Below are 16,017 nucleotides of genomic sequence, written 5' to 3' on the forward strand. Positions count from 1 at the left end.
CATCAAACGAAATAGCATTCTGTCAACACCGTCGTCTGCTCCGTCGTCCGCTCCGTCGTCTGCTAGGACATCCGGGTCACTTCAGGGGATCACAGGATCGCAGCTTCTACAAACGACATGCCAGAAAAAGTAACTGAAAGCGCTTTAGTATTCTTTAATAATCTAAAAATAATTTAAAATAAATGCAGTGTCTTTGTTGTGAAGATAAGATAAGTATTCATGGTTTAAAAAACAAATTTTTTTGTCGGTTGTAATTTTTCACCGACACGAAAGCGCAGCCGTCGGCGCCATTGCAGCGCAACCGACACGTCGTGTTTTGAATTATTTGCCTCTTTGAGGAATTACTCGAGTACTTGTACGGCGGACACGTGTGAAGAACTCATTCAATAGGAAGGTGAGCAGGAGTGTGTTTTGGAAGCCAACGACCAGGATTTCGGCCTGTCAACATTGGCGAGTTTCAACGGGTAAGCCATGAAGAGTGCTGCGACGTGTTTTCATCTATTAGGGGAACGAAGACTCCTGCGCCGTTTTACTAAGCCTGGATGAATCGCATGGCCGGTGAGTCCCGCTCTGCGCTTCTTTGCTAATGATCTGTGTTCACACGCGCTATTTGTATGCGGCTATATAGGGATGTGAGTGGAGGCAGTCCGCCTGCGGTTGCCGCAGCTATAATGCGGCGCCAAAAAAGCAGGGCCTATATCCTGCATGACAAGTGTTGTTCTCATTGTCTTTATGTGCATTTATTACTCGCGTGCCGTGGTAAATAAAAATGGCACCAGATATCACAACAGAGTTACGCTTTCGCTTGCTAGCGCTTCGACACTCGGCGCAAAAGCATGGATTTGCACTGCGTAGAAGACGATGAGCGAGAAGTGCCGCTCGGCGGAGCGCTCGCGCTAGCCAAGCTGCGATCAGACACCGCACTATTTTGCTCAGGGTTAGTACTCATCGGATTAGTGCTTGTGCCTTAATATGCGTCATACTAAATTTTGAGGCAGTGATCGCATGCGAAAGGCTAGTTCATATTCATCGCCTTGTCATTTGTAAACTTGTCTGTGCTTCCCCAGTGGAACAGGATTTGAGGCAGTGTTATGTCAAAGTTAGATCAATCTTGCGTCTCCTGAGCTGTAAACGTTGATGCTTCCTCTCCTTCTGAGCACTGCGAGCTGTCGGATATGCAACTGCGCAATTATTAAGGATTTCTACCTTTTTGCTATATCCCTCGCTTTTGTGGCCCGCATTCAAGTCGTTCGCCATTGTCGATGGTTTTTTTGTTACTCATTTTCGCTTTGTTATTTATTCTTGGTTGCGTGCCATCAGCTGTGGTGCCGGCGATTCTCCGAGCTCGGAACTCTTCCCAGGCACGGGATCCTACCCACAGACCTCCCTTCGCCGCACTCACGAGTGTTCTTTGGTATTTTTTTGTTTCTCTTGCCTTTACTTGCATTGCCAGTCGACAAATTTGTGCAGCTTTTAATTGTATGCAGATTTGTTAAATGCGCTAGCAATTTTTCAATGATGCCAAGCTGTGCTGTGAGATATCAAGCTTCTTGCTAGTGAAGGCATGCTTTTTTCCATTCTCTCTTCTCATTTAACCAAGGCAGACTGGTTGAAACTTTCAATTTAATATCTAGACATTGGTGCAAGGCACCATGATAGGAATTAATGAAAACCTGCACATCCTATATTCAAATTGGTGTGCAGTATTTCAGCCAGCTCATCTTTTAGTGTGGTTATAACAGTCATTGTGACTCTTCTCAAAGAAAGTATATGGGTGCATTACATAAAATCTGTTCATTTGTTTTGTCATGGGATAGCTCATTGGTTTTTTATTTACTTATATTTCGTCTAAGTTTAGTTTTTAAAGCAGTAGACGATTTCCTCTCTTGTCATTCATGACATGGCTACAGCCACTGACAGCTGTTGCTCTGGATGTATTTATTTGCAGTTGCCAGCGGCCAGCATCTATTGGTCCATGCGTGCTTCCTGCCTTCGGCTGTGTCATCCCTCCTGATCCGTTCATGGTAGTTATTCTTTTTCAGTGATGCATATCTTAGCTGCGTATTTAGAAAAATATTTTCAATATAGGCTTGCAGCTAGGTTTAGAAATGCATGAAACTCTACATGCACTTCACAGCAGTACCTCAGCTTATAATTACCGGAACTGTAGACTTGTATAAAATATAGTCGCTGATGTAGCTCTTGACGCAGCTGCTGTTAACATAAACGTGCTTTGACATTGCACACCTGTTGCCTGGTATGCATATGTGTCCTCGAAAAGGACCTATATGTTCATTTATCCCTTTAAAAACATTGTGCTCTACAATGATGGTTTACCAGTATTTCTGACACAGAGACCAAATTGTCAGTCAGTAATGTAACATTGCATGATGACACCAATACTTGTATGGTATAGCATCCTTGCAATGCACTGGGCAAGCTGCTGTCAGCACAGATTTATTGCTGGTTTATTGCCGTAGCATATGGTTATACTGCACAGTTTGTACCTCTACCTTCTTAAAGCTGTATACTTGAAAAATTTTAAATTACTTTAAGGAAAATTCAAGGAAATGTAACAGTAACTGTCTCACATTTTCGTGGACACTTGAACCGTGATATAAGGGAGGGATATAGAAGGGAAGTAATAAAGAGCTGATGCCCATGTTAGATGCCCCTCATTAGTTAAACATACCTCGCAATTAACACATTTGGTGCAAAACAAACATGGGACTTGCATGCTCACAAGCACCCTCATGTCAGTAAAACAAAGTGCCAATGTTGCCGTACTTTACAGCTTTGCTCTTAAAAGCGCAGCTGACTGCTGCTCAAAGTTGAGAGCAAAAATATGTCTACTTTTCCTCATGTGCAGTCTGCAGTGCTGGTGCCATTTGCAATGGTGATTGACATTGAGTTGCATGATGCTCAGTCTGTTTCTGGAGTTAGTGATTTTGCCTGTCGTGTGAATGTGCTGTTAAAATTAGTGCAGAACAATGGTTCTCTAGTTCATTTTAGGTAACTGTCTCCTGTGCCACATGCTACCACCCTTTTTCCTCAAATTTCCTAATCTCATTTAGCCACCCGATTGCCACCCATTCATGCATTCACCTACTCTTGGAATCCTCCCAGTGTTTTAGTGTGGTATTGCTTATATCTTCTCTGCATTACACATGCACTGCACTTCCTCTTTTTTTGATTTAGTCAAGATATCTCTGTTCCTGTTTTTTGCATAAGCATAAGAGGCGACTCAAGTGCACCATCTGGGCTTGTGATGCAATGTGCAGGGTGCTTCGTTTTTGGGTAAAACCTGGTTTCTTCCTACTGTTGCACCAAAAAAGATTCTTAAAGATCAGGTTCAACCCAATTTCTGTGCAAATGTGCCTGTAAGAAAGTGTGGTTTGAAGGTGCACAAGGCGAAGAACTGCTGGAGTGTAGTGGATGTCACATAATTCTTCTGACAGATTTTTTAAACAATTCTGCTTATTTTATTTCTCTTTTAATGTTTATTGTTTGTCGGTTGCTTATAATTTTTGGATAAACTGAAAACTACATGTACTGACTGGTATTTCATTCCAATAATTATACCCATTATTATGAAGCTGTGTTGGAAGGTAGGTGTGCATTTAGTATGCGTGCTTTGAATTTCAGTGATTGTTTCTGCAATGCAAAATGGAGGACAGGTCTCTGCTGTGCGAGTTTTTTGCAATGGAGTGAAAGTAGCTGGAGCAGCATTTGCTACTGTGTCACCCAGCCAAAAGTTCTCCCACAGACCACTGAGCTTCTGAATACTTATGGCTTACAGCTCGAAGCTCTGGTTGCCCTTTCCGAGGTTTTCTGCATTAACGAGTGCAAGCCCAAGGGCTCAGAGCTAACAAGCATTTGAAACCATAGAGCTATACACAGTAGTGCTGGGGCCGTGCAGCAAGTCAGTGTGAATTAGGTCGCGATAAACGTGGTTTACTGTAGAACGCTAGTGTGAAAAAATAGTTGTGCTCACAGAAACCGCTGTTTCTTTCTTAGTCGGTCATTGAAACAAGGCAATGCATGTAAAATTTTATGTCTCACTGATCCCTCAATTTTTTTCCAGCTAAAGACCAAGAGTTGCATGGAAGTTGTGCAAGCCACCAAGTTGCGTGTGATTTTTGCCAGGGACCTGGAGCAGGCTGGGAAATTAGTGGATGGCCAGTGGTATTCACTCAGTAAGGCAAGCTTTTTCTGTAAGTACAGTTTTTGGCATGGCATTGCTTAGGAACGCATGCACTAATCTGACTACTCTATGCCCGCGCATGCTTCAAGAATAATGAAGTACATGAAAAAAATTGATTGCCAAAAAAAAATTGCCGTTTCTGTTATGTTTTTTCAGGAAAGTATTTGCCATTTAAAGGGCTGTGAAAACCTTAAAAATTATATGCTTGTTGTGGCTTTTTTTTTCAAATTTCTTCCACGTCTATGTTGGCCTGACCTTGTAGCTTGTCTTCATGAGATTGGCTGCTACGTAGTTTGCTTTTTTGTTGCTCCTTTATTGCCTGTCACAATCTTTACTTTGCGTGGCAGTGTCATGCAGTTTGGGAAGTAATCTGATCTTATTTCTGCATTGGCCTGTAGTGCAAGCTTTTGCATGTGGGGCAGGTTTATGGTGTCCTTTTGTTTGCTGTAACTGCAGTTTGGCCATGAGGGTTAGAGGTTTAGTCCTTTTTTTTATTTTGACGCAGTGTCATATACTTCATGCATAAATTATTGAAGTAAGCACTATTTTTTGTAATAAATGACCATTCATTATAGCTGTGGCCATTATAAGTGCACTTGACTCTAAAATGGCTTTCTTTTGGCATTCAGTATTACATCTTAAAACCAGCCGGAAGACACAAAACAGGAGAAGAGATGAGCACAAGATGAGGCTGGTCTAACAACTGAAATTTTATTGAAGGAATGTGGCAAAAGAAGACCTGCAAAGAGATTCAAGCACGCAAGACCCCAAAGCAGTGAGAGGGCAAAAAATAACTGAAAGGCACTGACGTACTAGTAAACCATCTAAAAAACTAATTCCTTACAGTGAAGGTTCACCGACGGTTTAACCAGGCACTTGTTTTTAGCCTTACTGATGTAGTAAGCCTAAACTATATCAGGACAGATTTATCACTTCCCTAAACCACTGATGTGCCGCAGAAATCAGGCGTGCAAAGAGAAAGGTCGTCCTCCGATTGCATTCACGAGATTGAACGTGCAGTGTCAGGTGAAAATTCGCCTTCCTCTCTATACAGTGAAAGTGCTCTCAGCCAGGCGCACATTCAGATATCTGCTTGTCTGCCCATAGTAGTTTCAGCTACGAGGCAGTGGAATGCAAAAAACCGGTTTACTTTTGCAAGTGGTGAACATTTTTTATCTGCCACTGTGCATAGCAGACGATTACCCGTAGTTGTATCAAGCCTAGTTTGAACGGAGAAGCAAAGGGCTCCTACCTTACTTTTAGCGGTCAAGACAACAGCAACATCATACTTTGGTGCAACTTTCTTGGGATGGTGCGAAATGGCGTGGAGGTAAGGTATAGAGCCCGTCTTTTTGTGCTGGTCAACTATGTCAGCATCATGTGAACGGTGTTCTGTTCCCTCGAGAGAGTAAAAACACACTGACAGGTGCGCAAGATGGGCAAGTGGGAACCCAGGTGCCATTGGCTTGAAAACCTGCTCTGAGAATGCATTCTAAACACTGTGATGGCATGACTTCCATAAAGCAGTCGTGATGCATGTGATTGCCAACCTGTCCTTCACCAGACTCGAGTGGTTCAACTCGTAGCTAAGAGGCTTCCTGATCTTGGGCTTTGGCGCCAACATATGTGGTCGTCCGCAAAGCGCAGGTCTAAGTCAAGAAGCTACAAACGGTTATGCTTAGTGAAATTCAGACCTAAAAGATAGGCTTTGACCACATGCCTAAAGATTTCTAAAACGTCTTGTGCCAACTTATCTGAGCCCTCCTTATGCAAACAAATTAGGTAGCTATCAACATGACGAAATGCTACTATGCCGAGGCCTTCCAAACAGGGCTTTGATGCGGTATCGACTCTGGACAGAAGAATGTCACGGAGGAACAGTGCAACCTGGGACCCTCTGCATATGCCTGATTTATGATGTAAATACCGCCTTGCCAACTCACAAAAGTGGAGTTCTGTGGAGTTCTAGTTTCTTGTGGACAGCAACCTGGGCAGGTGCTCTGCAGTGAGCATCGACATGGAGGGCCTGCACTATTCATTGTCACATGATAGACCTCTGTGGTATGTGCAAACTGCATCAGGGTGAACAATGAACATGCTTTTACAGATGATTGCGTGATTTCGGTTGCTGGCTTCTTGGGGCTGTTGTCCTTTTACTGCAAATACGCATTTGTCAGTTGGCAGGGCGGTATTTACACGCAGGTCGTACCTTTGCTCAGCAACATTTTTTTGTCTAAAGTCAATAAGGCATTAGAGCCCTGTTTGGAAGACCTTGGCATAGTAGCATTTCGTTATGTTCATGACTGTAATTTTTCTGGACATAGAAGGCTCAGATAAGTTGGCACAAGATAATTTAGGAGTCTTTAAGGCATGCGGTCAAGGCCTGTCTTTTACATCAGAATTGTCTAAGCAGAACCGTTAGCAGTTTCTTGATGCAGACTTGCGCTTTGTGGACGAATATGTTTGTCGGGGCTACAGCTAAAGATCGGGGAAGGCTCTTTTTAGCTACGAGTCGGACCACTCGTTGTTGGGGAAGGATGGTGAAGAGGTGTATTTGTCGCTGGTTAAGGTCAGTAAAGATGGAAACACTTGATGGGTGTGCAATCGTGTGCATGACATCAGCTTTAGATAAGTCATGCCATCACTGCTGAGGACGCATTCTTGTAGCAGGTTTCCAAGCAGCTGGGTTCCCACTTGCCCATCTCAACAACCTGTCATAGTATGTTTTCACTCGCTCAAGGGTAAGGAGCACATACTCCGATGATGCTGATACATCTTACCTCCACAGTATTTCACAGTCTCAAGAAAGTCGCGGGAAAGCGTAATGCTGCGGTTGTCTTAACATCGAAGTGCAAGACAGGAGGCCTTTGCGCCGCCATTAAAAAGGCTTGATAAAACTGGGTACTTGTCTACAATGGACAGTGTCACAAAAAAAGGTTCACCACTTGCAAAAGTAATGGAGTTTATTGCGTTCCACTGCCTTATGGCTGCAACTAATATGGGCAGACAGGCAGATATTTGAATTTGCACTTGACTGAGCACGTTCACTCTATAGGGGGAAGGCAAATTCTAATCTGGCACGTATGCTCAATCTTGTGAATGCAAATCTGAGGATGACATGTCTCTTTGCACGCCTAATTTCCATGACACATCAGTGGTTTATGGAAGGGATAAATCTGTCGGTAGATGTTGAGGCTTACTACATCGGTAAGGCTAAGGACACGTGTGGCTAAGCCACCGGAAAACCTTCACCGTAAGGAATTTGCTTTTTTAGATGATTCATTAGTATGCCAGTGACCTTTGATTGCACTTCGCCCTTTCACTGCTTTGGGTTATTGTGTGCTTGTATCTCTTCGCGGGTCTCCTTTTGCGGCTTTCCTTCAATGATGCCGCCGCAGTGGCTCAGTGGTTATGGCGCTCGGCTGCTGTCCCAAAAGACGCAGGTTCGATCCTGGCAGCACCAGTCAAATTTCAATGGAGGCAAAATTTTAGAGGCCCATGTACTATGCGTTGTCAGTGCACGCTAATGAACCCCAGGTGGTCAAAATTTCTGGAGCCCTCCACTACGGCGTCCCTCATAGCCTGAGTCGCTTTGGGACGTTAAACCCTCACAAACCAAGTAATCAAAATCTTCAATTAAATTATGCCTTGTGTGTCCTGGCTGGTTTTAAGGTGAGTCAGTACCAACTCGGCCAGTCATAAGCCTTGTTCAGTATTACAACATTTTGAATAAAGTGAGAAGTTTACTAGGCTATGTTGCCGGGGGTCGTGTCCGCAGCAGTTGTGGGCAACTCTTCTAGAAGAGATAGCGTCATATGATTGGTTGTGTAATTGGCAGAGGATGATGTGAGGATGCTGCTCGAAAAGAAAATTTCATAATCGGATAATTATTTAGAGCCAAAAATGTCCAAAAAGTGGCTGGGCCAGAGAAAAAGTGCCGCGAAATTTTAAAACGCTGAAAGTAGGTGGAGCTACAGCGTAGTGCCAAGTGCCAAGTTTGAAAAACTGGAAGTATGGACAAAGCCAAAGCTTGGCGCGAAGTTTGAAAACTCGAAATGAGCAATCACGTGACCAGTGATAAGTGTCCTATACTTAACCAGGAGACAGGAAAAAGAATGATAAATTAGAGGCAATTAGGTAATTATTGAGAAGCGAAAGGCAATGAACGCGTGATTAGACTGGGCGGGTATTCAGTGAGTGGGCAGGAACGATCCGTGGAGGGAAATTTGAAAACTCGAAATCGTTGCTGGGATGAAATGATGGTAAAATAAGAGTTAATTGATAACCAATCAAGTCAACGAGAAAACAACCATGGCGCCAAATTTGAAAGGCAACCAGTGTCGAGGAAGCATCAACGCTTTCACATTTTTTTTGTGCAATTAGCAGCGGTGATCTCTATTTTTTGTTTTTTTCAGCCAAGACAAAAAACATTTTTCTTGGCTCATGGGCGATGTATCTAGGAACCTGCGGCCAGGACAACGCTGGACAGCATGCATCAGCAAGCTCGAAAAAAAAGCACGAAACAGTAAATAAATATTGATCATTTTCATTTCAATTCTAGTGGTTTTGTGCACGAATTACTCTGGAATGCACCAAGCTTGTGTTAATTGACAAGCGACCATTAACAAGCTGTGCATTTTTGTGCATAGCCTACTCCAGAACACAAATCCTGTGCTAATTGACAGGTGACAGTAACGACTGTGTACGAGCACTACACAAGACACACTACAGAAGACAAGGCAAACTACAGAAGACAAGACAGACTACAGAAGTCAAGACAGACTACAAAAGAGAGGACAAACTACAGAAGACAGACTATAAAAGACAAGACAGACTACAGAAGACAGGACTACAAAAGACAAGGCAGACTAGAGAAGACAAGACAGACTACACAAGACATGCCCAAAATACGACAAGACTACAGACTACAGAAATTTTCTGTCTTAGAATCCTGTAGTGCGTTTTGACTGGGAAGAGCTTATGATTCAAATTCCGAACTTTGCCTGCGCTGCACGCACTGTATATTCCAAAAATGCGATCGAAATTGTGACCGGGAGACTCCTCCCACCGGCAGCGACCGCCATATTGAACACTCTCGTGACGTCACTAGGGCATGCACGGAGGAACGTTGTCTGCTCTCGTTGCTGCAATATGCGCAGCGAGGTCTCATTGCCCCCTGTACTTTCGCGATCGATCGAAGTAGCAGTCGGCCCCCATATATGAGTGACTGGTGCCGCAAAAGCGACAATAACAGTAAGGCTGTTTTTCTTCGGTGTAGGCAGGGTCCGGTCGCTCGATAAGCTGATGCGACAGCGATCGAGGTCGGTGGGCTGATCGGTATACAAATGCCGTCGCTGACGCACCGGTCTGTCACGCTAGACCGACGACGACACCCGCACGATCAACGGCCGAGTATCGCAGGAATTTTAATCAGCTTAGTGGGAACCATAAGAGTGTGGTAGGGGACTAGTTGGTATGACATTCTGTAAACTTGAGAATTTGAAACCTTATTGGACCTCATGCATGCTAGCTTCGGCGACATACGCGATGTGCGTGCACCAGCGAATATGTGGTTTCGATCAGTGCCTGCGCATAGAACCCATCGGCGAGACAAGCGTCACGGGCAGAAAACGCCGCACGACGGTGCCGCTCGTCGCTCGACACCGTCGCCTGGGCTTGTGCATGCGGCCTAGCGAAAGCTTCACGCCCGGTGACGCGACGGCCGGAAAAACTGCGCTTGTGTACCATATCCGTATTAAAAAAAGCGAAAGGAACGGCTGCATATCATGTCTTCACACTTTCTTACTAATCAGTAGGAACTTTTGACATATTCTTTAATTTCGGTCGACGGTAGACCACCGGCCCCTTTCGTGACGAGGTCTAGCGAGTACGCAGGATTCGTGTGTGAGGTTTCGGCGATTGCGGAGAGCGAATTCGCAAGTTTTAGCGCCTGCAAAAAGCTGTCGAGCGTAGTTTTGACTACAGTGCCCTCAAAGCGACGAGTGTCTACATCGCAGGACGCGAGTACAATAAGGGGAAAGTGCCGATATGTGACCCGGTCTGCACTGCATGTGCAAAAGGCAGCCGGCAGCAGCCGTCGGCAACGACTGTGGACAACAAATCTGGTTGTTGTCATTAATTCAAGTAATCTCCGAACGCATGTTTACCCAAAGCGATCTAGAATTAAAGTTTGGTGACACAAGAGAAAGCATATACAATTAGCGGGAAGCGCCAGTATCCTATGCAAAGCGTCTCCCAAGCAGGCGATATAGCATCATCTGCGCTTAGTGCAGTGTTATCATGGTGTGTAAATGAGTAAAAGTGCAAGTTGTAAGCACGAGTACGTAACATTTAAGATAAGGAGAACCCACCTAGCATTTTATGGCACGCAAACGAGCAGTACTGTTTGCGCACAGCCATGCATGTAAACAACCTCAGCGCGGGGCAGCAGTTGTAATCGTCGCACTCCTGGGGCACAATGCGCTCACACAGCAGAATGTTAAACGCAGAATTCTTATTTTGAAGCACTAATTTAGACGGCGGCGACTATTCATCGGTGCGGGCAGTGAAAGCATTCGAGTCGTTAGGGTTTTGCAAGCGGCTTGGTTGCTGCAAAAGGGTTCTCGAAAGAAATGTATGTTCGACTTAGAAACGCGTACATGTAGCGGGGAAGTCGCCGCACTCGGCACTTTTCTCGGCTCCTTTCGTGCCTCAAGGTTATTGTAGTGCCACCATTTGATAATTTGAGTTTAATTATCAAGCCCATGAATAGTGGAGAAGAACTTGGAAGCTAGCTACAAAACGCCGTGGCTTTCACGGCGCACATCGGCTAAGGCATGCACGGCACGTGCCGCTTTTCGCATATGGGAGCGCTTGGCTGCTCAAAAGAGACCACACTCATAACACACGAACAGCATGCTTCTAAGCGTAAATAATAAAGCAGGGGCCCATCGATTTCTGTTTCCTCAACAATCGGAAAACGGTCGCCACGAGCAAGTCCGCTTTCCCAAGGATCACTCAGCTCGCGTACTGAGTTGAAGGCTTCCCAAAACAGAACACGGAAAATGTATTTTATTTAGCTAAGCTAAAAGAAAAAAAAACTGTTCGAGCAACCGCTGTGCATGCAAGCACCTCAACAGCTCACAGCAGGCGACCCGGGGCATGTATGCCCTCGTGACGTCAGTGATCAGATGTTGCCAGACCATCAAGCAGTTCGCCGTAAAAACGAAAAAAATTCCTTTCAAAATATTAACCGCACAGAATGAACTGAAAATTCGTGGTATTTTAATTTAACCTGTTAGAAATTAAAGCCGATAAGTAGGGTATGCGTGAAAATCGGCTGTCATGGCCCCTTTAAAGGCTATCGCCTCAAAATGGGGCGAAGACAGTGGCACCAAGCACTCGACACGAGAACTTGCTGTATAGACGATTGCCGAATGGTCGAAGGCGTCCAGAAACGAAGCTTCTCTGTTTGCTTTACCGCTCAATCAATCCCGTTCAGGGCCTTTTTTTCTTTTCTGATGGATCCCATAGGAACGATTTAACACCTTCCCAACATTTCTGATAAACACTGCTTTATCTAAGCCGTCATGATCAACTTCAGGTTTGTTCTCGTGTGCGGCTTCACGTCCATCGCGTTTTCTAGGCGATGTCTGACGTAATTTTAGGAGAAAAAAAATCAGAAAGCGTTTCAGGCTTAACAGTGTGGAAAAGGTATTTGCTTTTGGCAGTTGCAAGCTTCACCAACATTATCAAACCTTACTGCGACAGCCGTGTACTAGAGCTTGGACTCCAAGGCATCGCGCTGTTCAATATCTGCGCCGTGGGTCTAAGCGGCCACTTTGGGTCGAGTTTTCCAGGGGCCATGCTGTGGCAAAAAAATTGTTGCTGATAAGATCTGGTAAATCCTGTAAAAGGAGTTGCGAAAGTGACAATACGCATCTTCTCAGTCTGTGGAGACATAGGCGTAGAATTCTTCGGCCAGTCTCTGATCCTAAGAGTCAGAATTTTTTTTTGTTTACTGATCTTCGGCGCGATCAAGTTCTGCTGGGGTGTTTACTGTCGCCTCCCGATTGACGATATCTGGAGGCACGTGATCAGGCCGGCCTGTTATTAACGCGAGACTGTTATAGCGGACATTCGGACAAACAGCCATGCGTGTTGTGAAGCTGAGGACTGGTCGAGAGGATTGTGACGTCACTTGTTGAGCTGTGGAGTGAAAATGATTACAACTCAAGTTAAATAGCGACTATGACCTTGTAAAATGACTGAAATGTCATTATGACATATAAGGATGTAGAGTAAATTATTTATTCCCAAGAAGAAATATCGTTAATCAGTCTGGAATCGAACCCATGACCATTAGGTCGCGAGTCCGACACGAGAATTACATCTGCATGGAAACGTATCATCCTGCCGTCGTAGAGCCATTCAGTCGACGTACCATTTCGCACGTCGGGTAGCGTCTCTGTCCATTCACGGAGCTTGTTATGCAATCATGTTTTTGCCTTGCGATCTCTGTCGGGGTGGCCTCGAAGGACATAAGTAATATCGTTCCCTGAATTTACAGTCCTGATCTGTAGAGTTCTACTCTAGAACCAGGGTAATGCCTCACGTGTATTCTCCTTTCCTTCCCCCCCCCCCCCCCCGAGCACGCAGACAGATTTCTTTGGAGGCGCAGAAGTTCAGTGACTGCACTGACACCTTTCTTTGCAGTTTGCAATTGGTTCACGAGTTCGTTAAATTGTAACGCCGTTTAGGTGTTTCTGAACTGTACGTAGTCGACCTGATCTCGCCGGTGAGTCATGGTATTGGGACAAGATTGAATGGTGTTCGATATATGACGAGTCCAGCAGTACCTCGACTACATTCGCCAACATGGGACCGATCATTGTATTGACGCAGGCACTAGGTCTGCTGTCAGTTAGAATAGGTTAGTGTAGAGAAGGGTTCATGTACACCTGCACCTTGGTGCCCGCCTTCCACGGTTGCAGCAATCTGCACCGCGCCGAACACCTCCTGAGACGACGCCAATAGAATTGTTCCGACTCGCTGCTGCCTGTGAAACAATAACTATCTGGTCGTGGAGTAAGCAATTTGCGTTGCCCGCCAAGTTTGCCGCGGAAGCAAATTCACGATGCTGTTCCAATCTTGGTTGGTTCCTTGAGCTGCCACACATTTGAAAAATTTGGCCACGGCAATCAGCACGTTGAGGTTTCATCACATTCTTCTCTAAGAGCTGGCAACTATTTAATCTTGGACTCTACCAGCAGTGCCTTTAGAATCTGTGATGTGCTGTCTCTCAACAGTGTCTATTTTTATGATATAAAGGTTTCATCTTAAGGAGATGACTATTGCGAGCTAACCCACTGTCGTAATTAGGGTTTGCATCAGTTACCACTGACAACGCAGTTAGAAGCTTTAGTACCTGTTTCATAAGATTTCAGACTGATGGCGAGAAATCTATGCCATTTTCACCACAAATGCTACAGAAAGACAGTTTGCAGTGCTTTCGGGAAGCCATACCTGCAGGAAAAATTACTTCGAATGCAAACGCACGCATGTGTTGTTTTTTTTGAGTGAAAAGATTTTCTACCGTTGTACTCTACTGCCCTTTCAATTAGTCTTGACACCGTTATTTTTTTGTCTTTCAGTTCTCCCTCCTTCTGCTGATGTCAGCATCAATTGCGTCACAGCCGTTAATTCTGCCTTCACTAAAGGAGAAGTTATTATAATGTGAGTACAGTAAACGACCCCTGGAATGTTTTTTTTTACTCAGCTTTAACCATGACGTAGGAAACACGAAATGAGCGTTAATTCTTTCAATTAGTGCCTCTGTTTTTACTTGTTCTCGGCAGATCTTTTCTGGGCGTCCTGGCTTTATTTGTCGTGATTGCAACAGCAGTCGACATCTTCAGCTCACAAGAGCATCCGAAAAGGAGGAATCGAAGTGAGTTTGTGCTCTGGACAAAAAACGAGAAAATCATCATCGTTTTCCATTGTGACCACACAATGTATATGGTGCGTTTTTGACTGATTATAAGAACTTTAACATAAAAAAAACTTCCACTGTTGTGAGTAATTCTTTGTCCCGGAAAGAGAACGTGCCGGAGACTCCGCATTTTGCCGCAGTCTTTTTTAACCACATATAGGTTCATTATTGTCATTGCGTTGCGTTGGCGTTTCGTAACCATATTTTTGGTCTCCTGACAGAACTTGATAGTATTCTGTCGAGCCATCCTATCGCCTACTTCTACTGCCGACTCCCTAATTATACCTTCAATATTATAGTTGATTGCTTGAATACTAAGGTCTTCGTTTTCGTTTAAAACCGAATATCGGTTCTAGCGGTCTTACCGCTAACTAGTTGATTGATTTCTTCCTTACTAGTTTCTTCTGTTGCCTCATCAAGTAAAGGCCAATTCGAGACATTACAGTCCCATCATCGCTGCACCGCACCTTTCCGAGTACCGCACGGTGCCATGGTGAGCGCACAGTATGAAGTCTTTTTCATTTGTAGTCTCACCATTGGGGCATTTCCAGGACCGCTTACTGTTCTCTTGTTTTCGGAAGAAGGTATCCGTGATTCTAAAATTATTTCTCTGGGCGGACTACACTAATCTCCCCCTGGTATTACTAGGAACTATGTTATAGTCACCTACTGTCGGGTCTCCAGCCTGCTTCATTCCTACGTACCTTGACATTGAAGTCGCCCATCAGTACTGTGTTTTTACTTTCCACTTTGCGGATTCCACGTCTTCGTAGAAGCTTTCGACGATCTGGGAGTCATCGCTGGCTGCAATCTAGTACGCCGTATCACCTTCAGTTTGTACCTCTTCTTGAGCCTAATTATGATAAATCCCACATTGTCGCTTATAGTATAAAATTCCTCTATGCTGCCAGCTAAACCGTGATTGACGATGAATCCCACACTTAGTTCTCGTCTGTGCGCTAATCCACGATAGGATAGCACGTACCCGCCCTTTAGCACTGCGCATGCCTCCTCTGTCTTCCTATCCGCACTAAGCCCAATATGAGATCCCATTCGTTATCCTCTAGATCCTCGAACAGCACTCCTAGAATAGCCTCATTGGATAAGGTTCTATGTTAAACGTTGCCGGCTTTAGTTTCCAATGAAGATTCTTAGCGTCCTCCGCAGCCTCACAGGTCTGACCTCCGCCTTGGTCAGTTGTTCCTCAGCAGTCGAGACGAAGGGTCGAGAGTTTATTGGATATATCATATAGATGTTGTAGCTAAGTACAACACCAGGGTGATCAAATCCTGCACTGTTGAGGTAGTGCATTGTCTGTACTGGTCACCGAGATCAGGCAGCATCCCCGGCCTGGCTATGCAATTCGGTCGACACCCGGAGTTTTTCTTATCAGGTAGAGAATTGTTCGCCACTGGGATTCGAACCACGGTCTTCTTGCCCGCCAGACGAATGCTCTACCTCTACACCATTCTGCTTTAGTTTACATCCTTGTAAGTCATGTCATTCGCGTCATAATAATTAAATTCAAGTTAAATTGTGACGACCTCGTAGTCACTATTTAACTTGAATTTGAATCCTTTTCATTGCACAGCTGAACGTGTGACATCACTGCCCTGTTGACCGATCCTTAATTAGTGTCACAACGCGCACGGCTTTTTCTCTAAACGACCACTGTAACTCTGTCGCGTTCAAACCTGTTTAGGAGGAAAATGGGAGAGGGGCCTGAAAGGTTAATGAGCTCGACACCCTCTTTACCGCACAGTTGAGACAAAACAAGCATTTGTCATTTCTGTGGAAATCATCTGCACGGTCATTCGAATCT

The 16,017-nt window shown here is 44.7% G+C and overlaps 1 protein-coding gene across 1 annotated transcript; it reads left to right on the forward strand.

Moving 5' to 3' along the window:
* Positions 1-261: 261 nt before the first annotated feature.
* On the forward strand, positions 262-8,759 carry LOC144097307 (uncharacterized). The gene is made up of 5 exons (XM_077630051.1): positions 262-558; positions 1,321-1,414; positions 1,949-2,024; positions 4,085-4,214; positions 8,620-8,759. Exons 1-5 carry the CDS (start codon positions 543-545, stop codon positions 8,742-8,744), a joined length of 441 nt encoding a protein of 146 aa, XP_077486177.1. The 5' UTR covers positions 262-542; the 3' UTR covers positions 8,745-8,759.
* The last annotated feature ends 7,258 nt before the right edge of the window (positions 8,760-16,017 follow it).

Source organism: Amblyomma americanum, chromosome 1 (assembly GCF_052857255.1).
Source record: "Amblyomma americanum isolate KBUSLIRL-KWMA chromosome 1, ASM5285725v1, whole genome shotgun sequence".
Lineage (NCBI taxonomy): Eukaryota > Metazoa > Arthropoda > Arachnida > Ixodida > Ixodidae > Amblyomma > Amblyomma americanum.

Bases quoted from the DNA above. Each gene is read 5' to 3' on its own strand.
- LOC144097307 (XM_077630051.1), top strand. The intron at 2,025-4,084 runs GTAGTTATTCTT...ATTTTTTTCCAG, and splicing joins TCCCTCCTGATCCGTTCATG to CTAAAGACCAAGAGTTGCAT. The intron at 4,215-8,619 runs GTAAGTACAGTT...TGTTTTTTTCAG, and splicing joins CAGTAAGGCAAGCTTTTTCT to CCAAGACAAAAAACATTTTT.